At 43.5% G+C, this 17,707-nt stretch overlaps 1 protein-coding gene across 1 annotated transcript; it reads right to left on the minus strand.

The window, feature by feature from the left end:
* Window positions 1–227: 227 nt before the first annotated feature.
* On the minus strand, window positions 228–13,654 carry LOC113037563 (uncharacterized). The gene is made up of 5 exons (XM_026194800.1): window positions 13,369–13,654; window positions 1,226–1,567; window positions 822–1,109; window positions 368–463; window positions 228–289 (listed from the first exon to the last, which is right to left on the minus strand). The coding sequence occupies exons 1-5, from the start codon at window positions 13,421–13,423 to the stop codon at window positions 228–230; spliced, it is 843 nt and encodes a 280-aa protein (XP_026050585.1). The 5' UTR covers window positions 13,424–13,654.
* Window positions 13,655–17,707: the final 4,053 nt, after the last annotated feature.

Below are 17,707 nucleotides of genomic sequence, written 5' to 3' on the forward strand. Positions count from 1 at the left end.
AGTCAGTTACTTCCTGTTTTATTTTGAAGGCTAATTTATCACGTGCCTTTTTGTGCCTTTTTCTACCTTTCTTTATTCCTCTTCCTATCATGTGGACGTTGTAAGTTTCCTTTGTCCTTTTCTCCTGTTGAATACCATTTTCACTCAATTTTGTTCTCCTTATGTTGTGTCTAGCTTTTTACTTTTCCGCTACCACTGAGCAGCCTTTTTTTGTTAACTTGTAATTTCTAGTTCAAGTTGTTGAGTTTAGTTGTACTTACTGTGGTTTCATCCATCTGAGTTTTGTTCCCTAAAATGAGAGAAGAAAGTCAATTTCAGTTTAAAATAAAAATGAAAATTTATTCAAACTTATCATTTTTAAATTTACCTTTAACTTCTATCCATATTTTGACTGTTGCAGCAGTTATTAAAAGCGCTGCTAATCCCACAGAGACAACAATGAACCTCAAAGAAACAGAAAAATCTGTAAAAAGGATTAAAAAAAAGATTTTGGTTGCAGTTTCCTGTTTAGTGCAAATGTCTTAAAATATGTCTTAAAGTAATCCATCCATCCATTCGCTTCTGCTTATCCTTTTCAGGGTCCCGGGGGGTGCTGGAGCCTATCCCAGCTGTCATAGGGCGAGAGGCGGGGTACACCCTGGACAGGTCGCCAGTCTGTCGCAGGGCCAACACACAGGGACAGACAACCATTCGCACTCACTTTCACTCGCACATTCACACCTAGTGGCAATTTGGATTATCCAATTAACCTATCCCCACAAGCTGCATGTCTTTGGACTTCAAAAACTTGAAATCCATCCAGTAAATGATTATGAGCTCACCTGTGTCTTGGCCAGAGCGCTGATTGCTGATGAAGGTAAACTGCTGCACTTCTCCTGTGCCAGTATCAGTCACTTGACATTTCACTGAGTTATATTTTAATGAGTATAATTCATGGGATTTTGGAAAAGACACAGTGGTGGAGCAGTCAGTCTGCATGGTCAATACTTCTTTGTTATCTTTGTCCACATCTTGACCGTCAATCAGCCACTTCACTGTGTGATGACACTCTTCATATGGCAGCACAGAGCAGTTTAAAATCGCCTTACTATTGTCTTTATGTTCATTCACTGGTGAAGATGGAGATAATGTGAGAGAAAGAAATTAAACAACCACATTGCTGGAATCTTTATGCCTGAAGTTTCAGTTTGAGCAGACAATATTTTTTTTAAGTGTAAATACTCACAAGTAATAAGAGAGAGATCAACCACCAACTGATGAAGTAGAGAGTGTTGCGCTTGTTTTTTCCCCAACTTGTATTGCTGACAAAAATAAAGACCAACGTCCTCAGCTGTGAGCTTCTTTATAACCAGAGAACAGTTTACAGCAACAGTCAGTCTGTCTGATTTAGATTTGGCATATTCACCAATTTCCCCAAACCTGAACAGCTCTGCTGTTGGTTTGTTTCTTGAAGCAAAGGCCCACATTGTATTGTTACAGGTATTCTGGTTATCCATCGCATTCAGACAAAGCAGAGTGACGTCATCTCCGAGTTTCATAACAATGGATGTTACATTTGCAGTTCTTGCTGACAGGATTGGAGAGAAATAAGAAAGTAAGTTAAATACAAAAGTTGTTTTTTTTTTAAAGAAAAAGAATTAAGATAGTTTAGACACAATATTATGCACGTGTCCAACACTCTTTTTTGTAGAACAATGCTTTTTTATGCCACACATATTTCCTTTTCCAAAAGCAGCACTGTAGACCCTGTGTAGGCGCCTAGTGTTATTTTTTCCTTTATTTCTTTTACTTTCTTATATTATTCATATAATTATCCTTGTGGGTATTATGCTAAAGTGGACAGGGAGTGAAGACCAGGTTGGCAAAAGATGGGAAAAGAAAATGAAGGAATAGAAAAAATAAGGGACAGAAGGGTTAGGGGGAAACCCTGAAGGGAAACAAAAGGGGGATAGTTAGATAGGGAAACGTCGATGATGAAGCAAACATCAGCACTTGCTGTGTCTCCAAGTGCTGCATCTGTAACAAAATACAAAATATCAAACCTGAAAGACAAAACAGAGAAAGGTACACAAGCAAACATGTCATTTTGCTGTGTGTTTAGGTGGGTGGGAAACTGCAACAATGCTCGCCTATAAGAGCCCCAGGTGGGCAGAGAATGACTGAGGAAACCCCAGACCTGAGGCCACACATCAGGATGATGTGCGTCCACCCCAGAAGGAGGAGGCCATGGTGGAGTTTGCATAGCCAAGAGCAGCAGTGTCAGGGAACCGGAAGCAGCAGGCAAACCTCCCACCACAGAAGCCTTAAAGAGGGATAAGTATGGGTTTGCCTGACTCACACAGCCCAAGAGTACAGGCATACCATGGTATTGTTTGCTGTGCACTATTTATAATAATGAAGTGGATTACTGTGCAGTAGATGAAAACATAGCACAAATTTGATTACAAATATGAGTCTGAGAGAAGGCGACTGATTCAGAACCTTAGTAAAATGGAAGTTAAAGAGGAACGCAGTTGGCTTCCATGCAAAAAGAATTGAAAAAGTGAAAAATATTCTGACAATTGCGAAAATGGAAAACGTTTTCATATTTGGCTGGGCTGGTTGTCTTTGAGGATAAGTGACAAAAGATCTCGTGAAGAGCCATAAAGACACCTGGTATAAAACAGTATAAAAATCTGCCAGAAAATCTGAATAAGCAAGTAATTTAAAGTAGCAGTTTTTTTTGGGTTTTTTTGAGAAACACTCTACACATATCTTATTTACCTTAAGACACATATGAAACCCACACTGTGGGCTTGGGTGGGGTTAGGTCTGGGCACACCTGAGGCTAGCACCATGGAAAATGTATACAGTTATGTATCTGACAATGACCAAAACACTTCTCCAAGGCAACAAAAGAGTTTGCTGAACTTCAGTCCTACTGACAGGGACGTGCAGGGGGGGGGCTAGAAGGGCTTGAGCACCCGCCCCTTTCCTGATGAGTGCCCAAAGTGCCCTTTTGTTGAGGCAACTTTTAAATTTTTTTTATTTATTTATTTATTTATTTTTATGTGTGTGTGCGTGCGGAGTCCTGTCTGTGCCCCTCAACAATAATATTTAACTATTAATCACAGTTTTGCTAACTAAAAGGATCTGGCTTGCATCAGTCACATGATCACATTTAACCAATGATCTCCCTCGACGGCAGAACGCGCTGGTTACGACCCGGGAACGAGCTCACAAAGAGCACGCGCATTTTTTGCGGTCCGGAGCTGTAGGAGAAACACAAGTTAACTCAGAGACACAGACTGATGCGACAAACCCAGTAAGTAGGTGTACAGCGTACACTGTAGTGTGTAGCACCCAGGAGTATCAGCTTATTACGTACACGTTGGTAAGCTGTCTTGTTGCAACTGACGAACTGAAACAAACGAGCGTGCTGTGTGTGCAACAGCGCGACAAACATTACCTGTCCTTTTATTAACTGCACAGGTAGTGCTAGTCATAGCTGCTGGCTACCTGGCTGTCATGGGTCTGTAGCTCTGTCACCGTTTTAGGGAACATATTTAGTTATTTAGAAGTATTTAGAAACATATTTAGTTTTAAAGTAAGTTTCTGGGCATTTCCTGCCTTTCTGGAGGGATTATATTTCACTAAAAAACGATCTAATATGCATGTCCACATAATAATTATTATAATTAGAATATATTAAAAAACATACGCTGTATTTTAAAGAACATACATTAAGAAGCAGATTATATTAGATTTATATTTTAAATAAGACAAAAGTTGGATTTTACAGCAGTAAAACGATTGTATCTCTACAGTTTAAAAATGTAATAAGCTTTGCCCTGCACAGAGTGGATAGTGAAACAAATGGAATCATCATAAATACATTATTTCATATTTATTACTTCCCCCTCCTCATTGCTTTATTATTGTAGCTCTAGTAATAAATAATAATGTAAGGATGCCCATAGTATATACAGTATTCTGAAGAAGGTCTAAAATGTCACTGTGTGTGCATGTGTGTGTTTTATTTAGCTGGATTTAAAAAAAATATTACTCATGATATAACATTGTGCAGACATGGCTGGTAAGGACATGAGGAGGAAACAGTAGGAGCTGTGTGAGGCTACTAAAGGCAGTGCTATAACATTTTTCTGTCATCATTTTATTATAGATTAAGTGCTGGAGTTGTTAGGTGTGGATAATTAGATTATAGTTTATTGCAATAGCAAGTTGTGCCTTGTTCTCAGATAGACAGCAAGTGGAGAGTGATATATGAAATGATGGGAAGGAAGGAAGAAGAGAAGCAAAGAGTGATTCACAGGCAGAGCCGAGTTTATGTCACAGTTTTTCGTTGCCTTATGGTTCCAAGCGCTGTCACCAATCTTTGCATTTTGTTATTATCTCATGACACTTGTTTAATCAGCTACCATCTCTCCTGTGGACTTTTTACTGTCTACAGTCTCAGATCAACACAGCCCTGCCCTTCCCATATTAGATTCTTGATGAATGTTTGTTGTTGTTATTCAGCATGGTTCAATGTGCCCCTTTTTAACTTTGAGCACTCGCCCCTTTAAACCTCTCTGCACGTCCCTGCCTACTGACAATCTGTAGAGAGAGCTGGAGCTTTGAGTTGCCCAGCAGCAGCCAAGAAACAAAGGATTTAGAGAGTGTGTACAGTGGCGTGTCTAGAAAATTTTTGTTGGGGGGGCCAGGTAGGGGCACAGATTTGGAGAAGGGTGGCAGATTTAATTGGCAGATAATGTTTTAAAAAAAAATTCTACCAACCCTTAACCATAATTCAATAATCCTATAAACCTAATAACCAAATGCACTTTTAACTCTTATTAGAATGAGATTTTAACCACTACGGTGCAAAGTTTTTAGATACTGCGTTGATAAAGTACAAGAGATACAATCAGTGCTTTGTCAGTGTTTACTCAGCAGTCAAGGACAGCAATATTTGCATAGTATTTTTACTGACATATAGTGCACATATGTTTTGGGCAAAAACATTTTTGAAAATTAAAATACGAACATTTGTAACAAACAATTGACAAATTAGCCAATGCCAATGCAAAACTTTATCTGCCTGTTAAAAAAAGAAGATAATCTTCTCACAAACTGGTGTTTGATTTTGAAACAGGAAAAAAGTGGGGAAACAACTGAAAAGACTAACATTTGAATGAAACCTGAAAGCAAGTAAATACTTTCTATGCTGCCTTATCGTAAACTTTGGTAATATTGATAAAGAACAACACTGGCTGATGATAAAATACAGTCAGCTGGCATGGTGACACTGCCAGTATTAACCTGCAGGGCTGGACTGGGACAAAAAAATTGGGCATTTTTACTACAGACCGACCCACCAGGTAGTAAAGCCATAAAGACTTTGACTGAAAACAAACCCTGTTGTGACAGTGATGTACAGTCTTGTTGGTATATGTATGATTTCTATACATTTTACGTCAGATAAAAACTTTGGTTGTAAGATTTAGATAATTATTTAATAAAAACTAGGTATTTTAAATGAGAATAAGAAAGAAAAGTATTTCTTTGTGCCCACCTTTCCCTGTTAATGCCCTACCTGGCCCCCTGGCAAAACTTTGCTAGACCCGCCCCTGCACAGTTACCAGCTGTCTGCTACATAAAAAAGGATCCTGGTGTTTGTCTCTCAGAAACAGTTCATAACTTCAACTCATTCATGTCACCTAAAAGGTAAACCTGTTTCTCCATCACCTGTTCAGCTCTGATGGTTCAGTAAGGACATCTCCTGGTTTCATCTTCATGTTTCTGTTACGGCCGGGACCGTTTCAGACGAGTGACAGGACTCAAACGCAAGACGCCGAACAGCTCGTAAATATATTTTAAGAATAATGTTTAATGTGCACACAAAATATTCATAAACAAAAGGTGAGCGTAGACGTTAACTAAATAATGATCTGGTCCGGGTCCGGGGATTGGACTGGAAAGCAAGTCACAAAAGGTCCAGGAAAAGGTCGGGGTCACTGTAACAGAATGCAAATGTTCAAAACATAGATAAGGAGGCATATGAATATGTTGTTTGGCTCAAAATCCTCCTTCGTACTGTGTACTTGCCAACGGAGGTCGGAGATGACATGGAGGGGGAGTAATCCGGGTGTGTAAATCCAAAAACTCCTGGCGTGGAGGCAGAGAGGCAGGTAGGTAGTTTTGGTGGTAGCCTGAGGGACTGCCAGAAAGTCCAGCATCCAAGTAGAAGCTCTTCGCCAGGGGTTTAACAGTTAGGTGTAGTGATGTTTAGCAGAGAATCTGGCGAAGAGAGATTGAGAACGCTGGCCTTATGAGTCCCCCGGCTAATTACCCACAGATGTCAACGATCAGCAAAAACACTGAGGCCCCTCCCAGGGGTGGAGACGCCGGCTCGGAGGGAGACACACTGGCACACACCCGGACCATGACAGTACCCCCCCCTCAAGGGACGCCACCCGGCGGCCGACCAGCACCCGCCCCACGACGTGACCTAAGAAAATCAGAAACCATCACAGAGTCAAGCATCAAAGAACGAGGAACCCAAGAACGCTCCTCCGGCCCATAACCCTCCCAGTCCACCAAAAACTGCAGCCCCCTACCCCGCCGCCGCACATCCAGAATGCGCCGGACAGAAAACGCAGGATGCCCGTCAATGAGCCGGGCGGGAGGCGGGGGCACCGGAGGCGGGCACAGATGACTAGACACCACCGGCTTCACCTGAGAAACGTGAAAGACCGGGTGAACCCTCAAGGCAGCAGGCAAACGGAGCTTGACAGCCGAAGGGCTGAGGACCCTGTCCACAGAATAGGGGCCGATGTAACGAGGAGACAACTTGCGGGAGGATGCCCTGAGAGGGATGTCTTTCGCAGCGAGCCACACCTTCTGTCCAGGTGAGTAAACAGGCGCAGGAGACCGGCGACGGTCGGCACAGCTACGTTGGCGAGCCACAGCTCGCAACAGCGCCTCCCGCGTACGAGACCAGACCCGACGGCAGCGCTGTAGATGATGCTGGACCGAGGGGACAGCAAGATCAGCCTCCTCCACCGGAAACAGGGGCGGCTGATAACCCAAAGAGGCCTCAAACGGTGACAACCCAGTAGCAGACGAAACCAAGGAGTTGTGGGCATATTCCACCCACGGCAGATACGAGGCCCAAGTCGCAGGGTTATGACAGGTCACACAGCGGAGCGCGGCCTCCAGCTCCTGATTTAAACGTTCCGTCTGGCCGTTCGTCTGAGGATGGTAACCAGAGGTCAGACAAGGCCTGGCCCCCAAAGCAGCGCAAAAAGAACCCCAAACCTGGGACGAGAACTGCGGACCCCTGTCCGAAACTATTTCCACAGGAATGCCATGAAGCCGAAAAACATGGTCCAACAACAACGTAGACGTCTCAGCCGCAGTGGGCAACTTCTCCAAAGCGACGAAATGAGCAGCCTTAGAAAACCGATCCACGACCGAGAGAATAGTGGTCTTCCCAGCCGAAACCGGGAGTCCCGTAACAAAATCCAGGGCGATGTGGGACCAAGGGCGATGAGGCGTAGACAACGGCTGCAACAGCCCAGCAGGACGGTGAGTACGCGACTTACACCTGACACACACAGGGCACGCAGCCACATACTCCCGAACATCTTTATCCAGAGTGGCCCACCAAAAATGTCTCTTAACCATAGAAGTCGTCCTGCCCCTGCCCGGGTGACACGCAAACCTCGAAGCGTGCACCCATTCCAGTACCTTGGAGCGAGCAGCCGCGGGAACAAAACGCCGGTTAGGCGGTCCCGTGCCCGGATCCGGTTCCGTCCGGAGGCCCCGGTCGATGGCGTCCTCCACCTCCCAGGTAATAGCTCCCACCGTACAGCCGGCCGGAAGAATGGTGGAAAACTCCGCCGGACCCGTCTCAGAGTCAAACTGCCGAGAGAGGGCATCCGGTTTGGTGTTTCTGGAACCCGGGCGATAGGAAATGGAAAAGTTAAAACGTGCGAAAAACAGCGACCAACGAGCTTGACGTGCATTCAACCTCTTCGCACCGCGTAGGTACGTCAAGTTCTTATGATCCGTCCACACCAGGAACGGTAGCGCCGCGCCTTCCAGATGATGACGCCACTCCTCCAACGCCAACTTAACGGCAAGCAGCTCCCGGTCCCCCACATCATAGTTCCGTTCCGCTGGTGAAAGCCGCCGAGAGAAAAAGGCGCACGGCCGCAGCTTAGAGGAGGGGCCGGCACGTTGTGAAAGCACAGCCCCCACCCCCACATCAGAAGCATCCACCTCCACAATAAAAGCCTTAGACGGATCGGGTTGAGTGAGGATGGGCGCAGTAGAAAACAGATGTTTCAGCTCCGTGAATGCGCGGTCAGCTTCGGCGGACCAGCCGAACGGAAGCTTCGTAGAGGTAAGGCGTGTAAGCGGAGCCGCCACTAGACTGTAGTTCCTTATAAACCGACGATAGAAATTCGCAAATCCCAAAAACCCCTGGAGTTGCTTGCGAGTAGAAGGCACAGGCCAGTCAGTGACCGCCTTCACCTTAGCCGGATCCGTCTTCACCTGCCCCCCTGCCAAGATGTATCCCAGGAAAGAGACCGATGTCAAATGAAACTCACATTTCTCAGCCTTGGCATACAGTCTGTTTTCCAAGAGGCGTTGAAGGACAGCACGGACATGTGAATGATGCTCAGCCAAAGACTTAGAAAAAATAAGAATGTCATCTAAATAGACGAACACAAAACGGTCGAGGAAATCCCGCAGGACGTCATTTATTAGGGCCTGAAACACCGCTGGAGCGTTCGTTAAACCGAAAGGCATAACGAGATACTCGAAATGACCCAGGGGGGTGTTAAACGCGGTCTTCCACTCGTCTCCCTGACGGACTCGCACCAAATGATAAGCATTGCGAAGATCTAACTTAGTGAACACCGTGGCACCCTGTAGCGATTCAACAGCGGAGCTAATGAGTGGCAAGGGATACTTATTTTTAACAGTGACGTCATTCAAGCCCCTGAAATCAATACACGGCCGAAGAGACCCATCCTTCTTGTCTACAAAAAAAAACCCCGCCGCCACGGGGGACGAAGACGGACGGATTAACCCAGCCGCTAATGAATCCCTAATATACTCCTCCATCGCAGCACGTTCAGGCCTAGAGATACTATATAACCGGCTCTTGGGCAGGGACGCTCCGGGGAGCAAATCAATCGCACAGTCATAAGGGCGATGGGGCGGTAGGGACTGCGCTTTGATCTTACTGAATACCTCCCGCAAATCATGATACTCAGGCGGCACCCCTGAGAGATCGGGGACATATTCGTCAGTCCCCGTAGCCTCCCCCGGGCCGGGAAAACGGGCGGAAGTCAGACAATTGGAGTGGCAAAAAGGGCTCCAGCTGACAACCCTTTGCCCCTCCCAATCCAAGTGCGGATTGTGTAAGCACAGCCAGGGATAACCCAAAGTGAGCGGAGTATCAGGTGAATCGAGGACAAAAAAGGTGAGTTTTTCCCTATGATTCCCCGAAGTGCACAGTGACACTGGACCAGTGCGAAAAGAAATTCTAGTGAAAACCTGGTTATTAATCGCTCTAACTGGAATGGGCGGCTCAAGGCGCACGAGCGGAACGCCTAATCGTTCAGCGAGATCGAGACTGATTAAATTCTGTTCAGAACCAGAATCTAATAAGGCTGTGCACGAATGAGTACTCTGTAGCATCTCCAAGGTGACAGGGAGTTGTAAACGGGGTTTCTGACCAGAATTCGAACCGCCCACCCGTATCCCCGATTCTACCGGCGGGCGACACCTTTTCCCTCCTTCGGGCATGCAGCAATCAAGTGTTCCAGCGAGCCACAGTAAAAACAGGCATGAGCCCGACGCTGCCGCTCCCTCTCCTCCGGTGTCAACCGTGACCGGCCAATCTGCATAGGCTCCGGCTCGGGATCAGTGACGTAAGCCGAGGCGACAAACTCATGCGAGTCCACAGTCGGAGGCGGCGACGGTGACGTACCCGGAAACGAGCGCGGTAAACGGCGCTGGGATTTGTAGTTCCTGTCCCTCTCCCTGTCACGCAACCTGTTGTCAATGCGAAGGGAGAGGGACGCCAGTTCCTCAAAAGATTTTGGCTCATCACGGGAGGCAAGCTGGTCTTTCATACCCTCGTTCAATGCCCGGAAAAACACCCCACGCAGAGCGTCGTCAGGCCAACCGGTTTCGGCGGCAGCAGTACGAAAATCAATCAAAAAATCAGCAACCCTCTGACGGCCCTGGCGAAGATCCAGCAGCCTCTGCGCAGAACTACCCTCAGAAATGGGGTGCGCAAACGTTTTCTGGAATTCCCCCAAAAACACCTCATAAGAACAGGTTAACAAAGGATTCTTCGATAGATACGCCTCCGCCCATTTAAGTGCACGATTACGCAGTTTACCCACCAAATAAGATATCTTATTAGAATCCGCAACAAATGTGCGCGGAGAACGACCGAAAACAAGGTCAACCTGAAGCAAAAACCCGCTACAACTCCCTGGATCCCCTGAGAATGGTTCGGGCTCCGGGGACGTAGCATCACGGAAAGCTGATGTAGGTGGAGATGCAACGGCAACAGGTTGAGGCAGAGGAGCTGGTGTACCGGAGTCTTGGCCCGCGGGGCCCGAGGCGGAACCAGCAGCAGTAGAAATATCAGTTTGTAGAGCCTGGAGGGTCTCCAGTATTTTACTTTGACCATCTCTAAGAGTCTGCTGCTGGGCTAACAGGAACTGAATAGATTGTTCATGACTTCCTAATATCGCCCCCTGCCTCTGAATGGCTGACCGTTCCGCGTCTGCTGAGTCCATAACTGCTGGCCAGATTCTACTGTTACGGCCGGGACCGTTTCAGACGAGTGACAGGACTCAAACGCAAGACGCCGAACAGCTCGTAAATATATTTTAAGAATAATGTTTAATGTGCACACAAAATATTCATAAACAAAAGGTGAGCGTAGACGTTAACTAAATAATGATCTGGTCCGGGTCCGGGGATTGGACTGGAAAGCAAGTCACAAAAGGTCCAGGAAAAGGTCGGGGTCACTGTAACAGAATGCAAATGTTCAAAACATAGATAAGGAGGCATATGAATATGTTGTTTGGCTCAAAATCCTCCTTCGTACTGTGTACTTGCCAACGGAGGTCGGAGATGACATGGAGGGGGAGTAATCCGGGTGTGTAAATCCAAAAACTCCTGGCGTGGAGGCAGAGAGGCAGGTAGGTAGTTTTGGTGGTAGCCTGAGGGACTGCCAGAAAGTCCAGCATCCAAGTAGAAGCTCTTCGCCAGGGGTTTAACAGTTAGGTGTAGTGATGTTTAGCAGAGAATCTGGCGAAGAGAGATTGAGAACGCTGGCCTTATGAGTCCCCCGGCTAATTACCCACAGATGTCAACGATCAGCAAAAACACTGAGGCCCCTCCCAGGGGTGGAGACGCCGGCTCGGAGGGAGACACACTGGCACACACCCGGACCATGACAGTTTCCCTCTCACCACATATCTAAACAGACATCATGACCAGCAGCTTTACAGCTGTGGCTCCAGCAAACATCAGCTGATACTAGAAATTAATATTAAATACATTCTAACAACAGCCGATCAAGCTTAAACGTGCTGCTGTTGTTTAGCGCAACATCTGCTGGTTTCCTCTTTCTGGCGCAAAGTGGGCGATAAACAAGAGAGAAAAGCCGATCAGCTGATCATTGATCAGTTTCATGATTGAAGTAGCAACAGGAGAGGGAGGGGGAGAGAATGAGAGAAGAGGCAGCTGTGCAGCATAAAGACAGAATAAATCCAGCTTTGTGTCTTTTTTCCATTCTAGCTAAAGTCCGGGACAAACTGCGTCTCTTCTCAGCTCAATACGAAACGTGTAATATTTTCTCTGAATGAGGGACCATTCCATTTTTTTAAGGAGCCGTTGGCAACTCTACTAACCTTATGAATAAAATAAAGTTCACTATCAGTAACATCATAGCACCCACCCAGCTGTATAAAAACTCCGTCAAACTGGCTAGAACGCAGTATGAGTTATTGCAACTGACAGTAAAAAGTCAGCAACATGAAAATAAACTCCACCTAAACTTGGTTTATATCTGACCCAGATAGACTGCAGGTCATAACTTCTTACCTGAAGTTCAGTTCACCTGACACTCGGACTGGTGGCTGCTTCGGGTCTCTCCTCCTGCCTCCCCTTCCCTCATCCACCTGTTGCCTCTGTGGAAGCCCCGTCATAGCCACCACCAAACAACGGAGTTATTTCTACACATCGACCTGCATCTGGCCAATCCACCACCTCTCATTGTTCATGCCATTACAAAAAAAATAAAAAATAAGTCACTGGGGATATGCCCGGTATGCCCGATGGCCAGTCCAGCTATGTTAACCTGCAACCAAATCTGCAGCTCCATACAGCAATGTTACAACTTAGATTATATCTTATAACGCATAACTCTTATGTTAGCTGCCCTCAGTAGCATACTGTCTGAAATATTCCACAGCTGCAATAATTCTTTAAGTGTTATTTTTTTTCCTTGGTATTCTAATTTCACCGAAGTTTACTAAACTCAACAAACTTGATATTACTTACCGGGACATTTATTCTGTCCTCATTTTCTTTCACCGAAAAATTGTTTCCTGCAGTGCCATCTTTCGCGCTTGGCTCTCCTACCTTTGCTAACGTGATGCATAGCGCAGAAGCGATGCTGCATTCACTTACACTCGGATATCTGAGCGTCACCGTGAAAACATAATCGGACATTTGATATTTGATTGAATTTTATTGTTTTGCCTTTGGGGTGGCACCTGGGGTGGCCAGTCTGGTTTGGGGGGTGGCCTGTGCCCCCCCAGGCCACCCCGCTGGACACGCCATTGAGTGTGTATAAAGAGAAGTGGGCCAAAATCCCTCCTGATAAATTTAGATTTATGTGTATTTACATGTTTGAGGCTCTATGTAAAAAAGAAAAATATAAAAATAGTTAAAAGAAATAATTAAATCACGACTGGCCTCCCCAGACTTTGGACAAGCAGTGTGGGATCATTTTGACAGAAAACAGAGCAAAAGGCAGCCACCATCCAAAGAAGAGTTTTGAATGTCTTTCAAGAAGCCTGGAGAAATATTTCAAAAATTTGCAAGAAAGCTTGTCTAAGAGAGTTTAGGCTGTGTTGTAGAATAAAGGTCGTCATATAAAATTGTGTTTTGCTGCACATATTTCCCATGGAAAGTGACTAAACAAACAAGTACCTAGAAAATGATGAAACAAAGAGGCACACGAAAACTAAACTATTACATACCAAGACTAAGAAAAAGATCACCACAACAATAAACACGGTCCAAAATTCCATAAACCAAAACAGCGCCCAACAACCTTACCTGTAATCTGAATCAGCAGCAATGCAAACATTTGAATCCATATGAATTCATCCATTGTGGTTCTCTGTCTCACTTCTTTCTTGTTCTTAATCTTGATGGGGCTGCATCCGATGGCTCTTTAAGATCGTTTGTGTTTCCTGTGATTAGTGAGATGTCACTTCCCTGATGTTAACACACCAATGGTGCAACACATTTCAAAATCATAAAGTTATTTTTAACAGGTGCATGTTGTTTCCGTTCCCTCAGTGATGTGTTTGACACCACGAAGAATTAAAAATGACTGAGGAGGCTGAATGTGTGCGTGTGCATCAATGCAGCTTCCTTTAATTTTTAAAATAGTCTATTAGAAAAAAGAAAGTACAGAGGAAAGGCAACGCACTTTAAAAAACATTCATCTTCTAAAACTTATCAGGGTTTGGTTCGTCGGAGCAAAAGTGTCAGCAGAGAAGACGACTTTCTTCATCCTGGCCCCGCTCCGGTTCATTTAGTTGCTCCCAAGATAGCCAAGCAATATAATCTTTTTACTGTGTCCTGGGTCTGCTCCAGAACCTCCTCCTGCTAGAACATGCTCAGAATACTTCACCCTGGAGGCATCCAGCCATCCTAGACAGTTGCCATGTTGTCATGTTTTTTATAAAGTGGCTAATTTTGGGAAATTGATTTGAACATAACATGAAAATATGTAAGTAACAAAATGAAAAATGACATGTACATATAACAGGTAACTGTGTGCCTTGTAAGTGTGCTTTTTCAGTTTTTCTGGTTTGTTTTTGTTTTATCTTAATAAACAAAATAACACAAACAAAAATGTTTTAATATTTTTCATCTGTTTTTTTTAATCTTCTTCATGATCTCACCTGCCTCTTCATGTGTGGGCTGAGGGGTGAAGGTAGACAGTGGCACTTCCTGTGTTAGTTATAGTCATTTCACACTTGAATAAGTGACATGCTGGAGAGTATAAATAAACAGTCACTCATTTCTCATCACAGTCTAAGGACACTCTTTATATAGCTCAAGATAAACCAGCTTGAAATCATCGTATCATTGCCCTTATGTTGAACCCTTGGTAAAAAAATAATCTAATTTATTGTTATTATTATTACTATGTTTTTAGTTTCTTGTTAATCCATTTATCAGATGAAGAAAGGTGAACATTGTTTCATTTCCTGCTGTGTGTTTGTGGCAATAACGTGTTTGACATCTTCAAAAATAAGATGACCGATGAAGTTGAATGTGTGAAAACTGTCAGTCAAAATGAATATCAACAGTTCCTCTTTCTGTTACTACCTTATATTAGAATAATAAAATGAAGTAGAAAAGAACAGAAAGACTTATTACTGTGAACTAAAGGGGATGTGTCTTACAACAGCAGTAGAGGCCTGCACATTTGAGCTTTTGAAAATGACCATATGAACACCCTAAACAAGAATAGTCAACACGCTGATGATTTAACTGAGTCATCTCCAGTTATGCTGAGCCACAGTACTTATCTTGACTATATTCTTTTCTTTAAATTAAATTTTATTTTTTGCTGGAGCTTTTCAAAAGGATGTAAATTTTATGCCATAAAGCTGGGAAAAGTTATAGTGCTAACCAGGTTTGATTCACACCAGTGTGACTGCTGTGCGTTTCTATATTAACACCACAGACATCAGGTGCTTTTTTCATGCTGTCTGATGATGTTCATGACTTTTTTTTTAGAACTACAGTTGGTGTTTATTTCTGGCAAAAAACCCAACTTTGTTTATTTTTTATTTTCTTTCTAGTGAAATGTAGTGTATTGAAGTTCCCTGAAAACAAACAATCACACGAAAACCTTAAAACTGAACACAAATACATTTTATTTGGAGATTACATTACATACAGATGAATCCCAAAGTGGTGCGAGATCAATAATTAAATATATCTTCAGTCAAACTGAAAGGAAAATAGTTTGTAACACACAGCCAATTGTTCATATTAAAATAACCTTATTACTTGTTTTAACCCTGTAACACCCAACTCGTCAAAAAAAAAAAACCCCAGAAAATTCTGATTTTTTGTTTTATTATTTTGTGTATTAACCCTTATAACACAATCCTTTTTTTTGCTACATCATGTTGTTTGTTATATATTTTTATGATATATTATTTGTTGCATCACATTTAATAAATTAGGCATTTTTAGCAAGTTTTTTTTAGACAATTTTAGACAAAAAACATAGTTTTGTTCATTACATTTTGAAATTATGGCAAGTATTGATCATGTTGATGAGATAGCGGTCTCAGAAACTCATGTAGCAAATATGATGCAAATGGCATTATAGGGTTAAGGATGTGACCTATAAAGCAAGATGAGATGATACTGATAATATAACAGCAGTTTTTCTGTTGAGTTGATGTCGATCAGCACAATTTGATAGAAACAGCAGAGATTCGGATGCTTATTATTTTTTGAAACTTAATCCCCTTCTTTATTAAAATGCACCTGCAGAAAATAACCAAATAAAATACAATAAAATAAAATGCATAAGATGTGAGATTAAGACAAATAATCTTGTAATAATGGTTTTGTAATTATCTCTGGTTTAAGTTGTAATTGTTAGTCTCCTCTTCCTGTTTTAAAGTTCTGTTCCTTGTTTGCCTAATCTGTATCTCACTGTTTGTCTTTGTAATTCTATTATTTTCTTTTTTTTTCATCCGGTTAATTTGTGTTTTATTTTGAAGGTTAGTTTTGTGTGTAGCTTGTTGGGTAAAAACCGCACCTTTTGCGTTTTAAACTTCTGAACCTCAGTCCTCTGCTGAATCAACATTTAGTACAAGAAATCTAAAGTAATTTCAGCATAATCACTTGCAGTGATATCAAGTATATCAAACATTAGAAACTCAACATTCAGGTTTTTAAGCTTTTATACTGCATTACTGAGTTATGCACTTACGGCAACTTTATCCATCTGAGTTTTGTTCCCTAAAATGAGAGAAGAAAGTCAATTTCAGTTACAAGTGAAAATTCTAAATCTTTAACTTTACATGATTAAATTAAATTTACCTTTAGTTCTTGTCCATGTGTTGACTGTCACAGCAGCTATTGAAAGTGCTGCTAAGCCCACAGAGACAATAATGAACCTCGAAGATACAGAAAAATCTGTAAAAAAGAATGAAAACTTATATTTATTAAAATAATTTGGGTACAGTTTTCAGTTATTTTTAAATTTCTTTACTTTGAAGTAAGGTACCAACTCTATGGACCCATATTTGTCTCAGTCTGAAGGTGAGGAGTAACTACTGGATGTTGCATGCAGTTAGCTAGCTATTAGGTAGTATCTGCTTGTGGATTACTTTGGCAGTTTCTTGAAGCTGTCCAGGCTAAATTTGAGCTGAGGAAGGACCAGACAATGCGTAACACCATCCTCAGACATGATATGCAGCTAGCTCTCCCAGGCCCGCCATTTCTTTGCCTATTGCCAATACAATACACTCACTGCTGGAATGGGGGCACCACCAGTGAGGCCACAGCCTACGGATACAGTTCCACACGTGGTGGCTTGGAGTGAAGGTCCAACTACAGGCCTCCAGAGGGACCTGCCCCCAAGAGAAAGAAGCCTCAATCCTCCTAGCAGTGAGATTGAGAGGAGATGGCCTTGAGTGGCTGTGTGAATGTACGCATATTGTTCTGAAACAACTGCAAATCCTAAGCCTACAGGTCAAATGCTTTGTGTACATTACAAGTCAGGCAGCGGATGCCTTTTACCACAGATACACTGGGATAACAATGCCTCACCTAAAGTGCTGCACGTCAATCAGCTAGCTGTTCACCTTTCTCTGCAAGCATTGCCAAGCATGCTCCTTTATGCCTTTCTCTAAGTGGAAATGATTACACCAGTTCCAGACAGAGCTGCAGGACCTTCAGTGACCAGCAAAGCAGTGGTAAACAGAGATAATCAGTCTGTTGGCAGCAAGCCCCTGGCAGCTTCCTCTCTGCAGGGACCTGCTCTCTCAGGTTAGCCTCTGAGTTTTTGCGACCCTCCCTTCACATCTTAGAAGCTGAAGATGGAGTCCTCTGTGTCAAGCCTATTTACTACATAACAACATTGACCACACTTAGAATACATGTTTATGCGACCAGTTGCTTCCCTGCTTTGTTAATCTAGAGCCCTGTTTAAATAGAGGCTCATTCACTAGATTATGAAGGTTATCTCACTGGCCTAGAGCACCAGATTTTGCTTTCCCACAGGTTATAAAAGCAAACTCCACCAGGAGAATATCAGCCTCAAGGGCCTTTTTAACGGGAGAGATGCTTGTACAACAGCTATTTTGCTTTCGTTGTACACCTTTGTTCAGTTCTATCGTCTGGACATGAC

Source organism: Astatotilapia calliptera, chromosome 15 (genome assembly GCF_900246225.1).
Source record: "Astatotilapia calliptera chromosome 15, fAstCal1.2, whole genome shotgun sequence".
Classification (NCBI taxonomy): Eukaryota; Metazoa; Chordata; class Actinopteri; order Cichliformes; family Cichlidae; genus Astatotilapia; species Astatotilapia calliptera.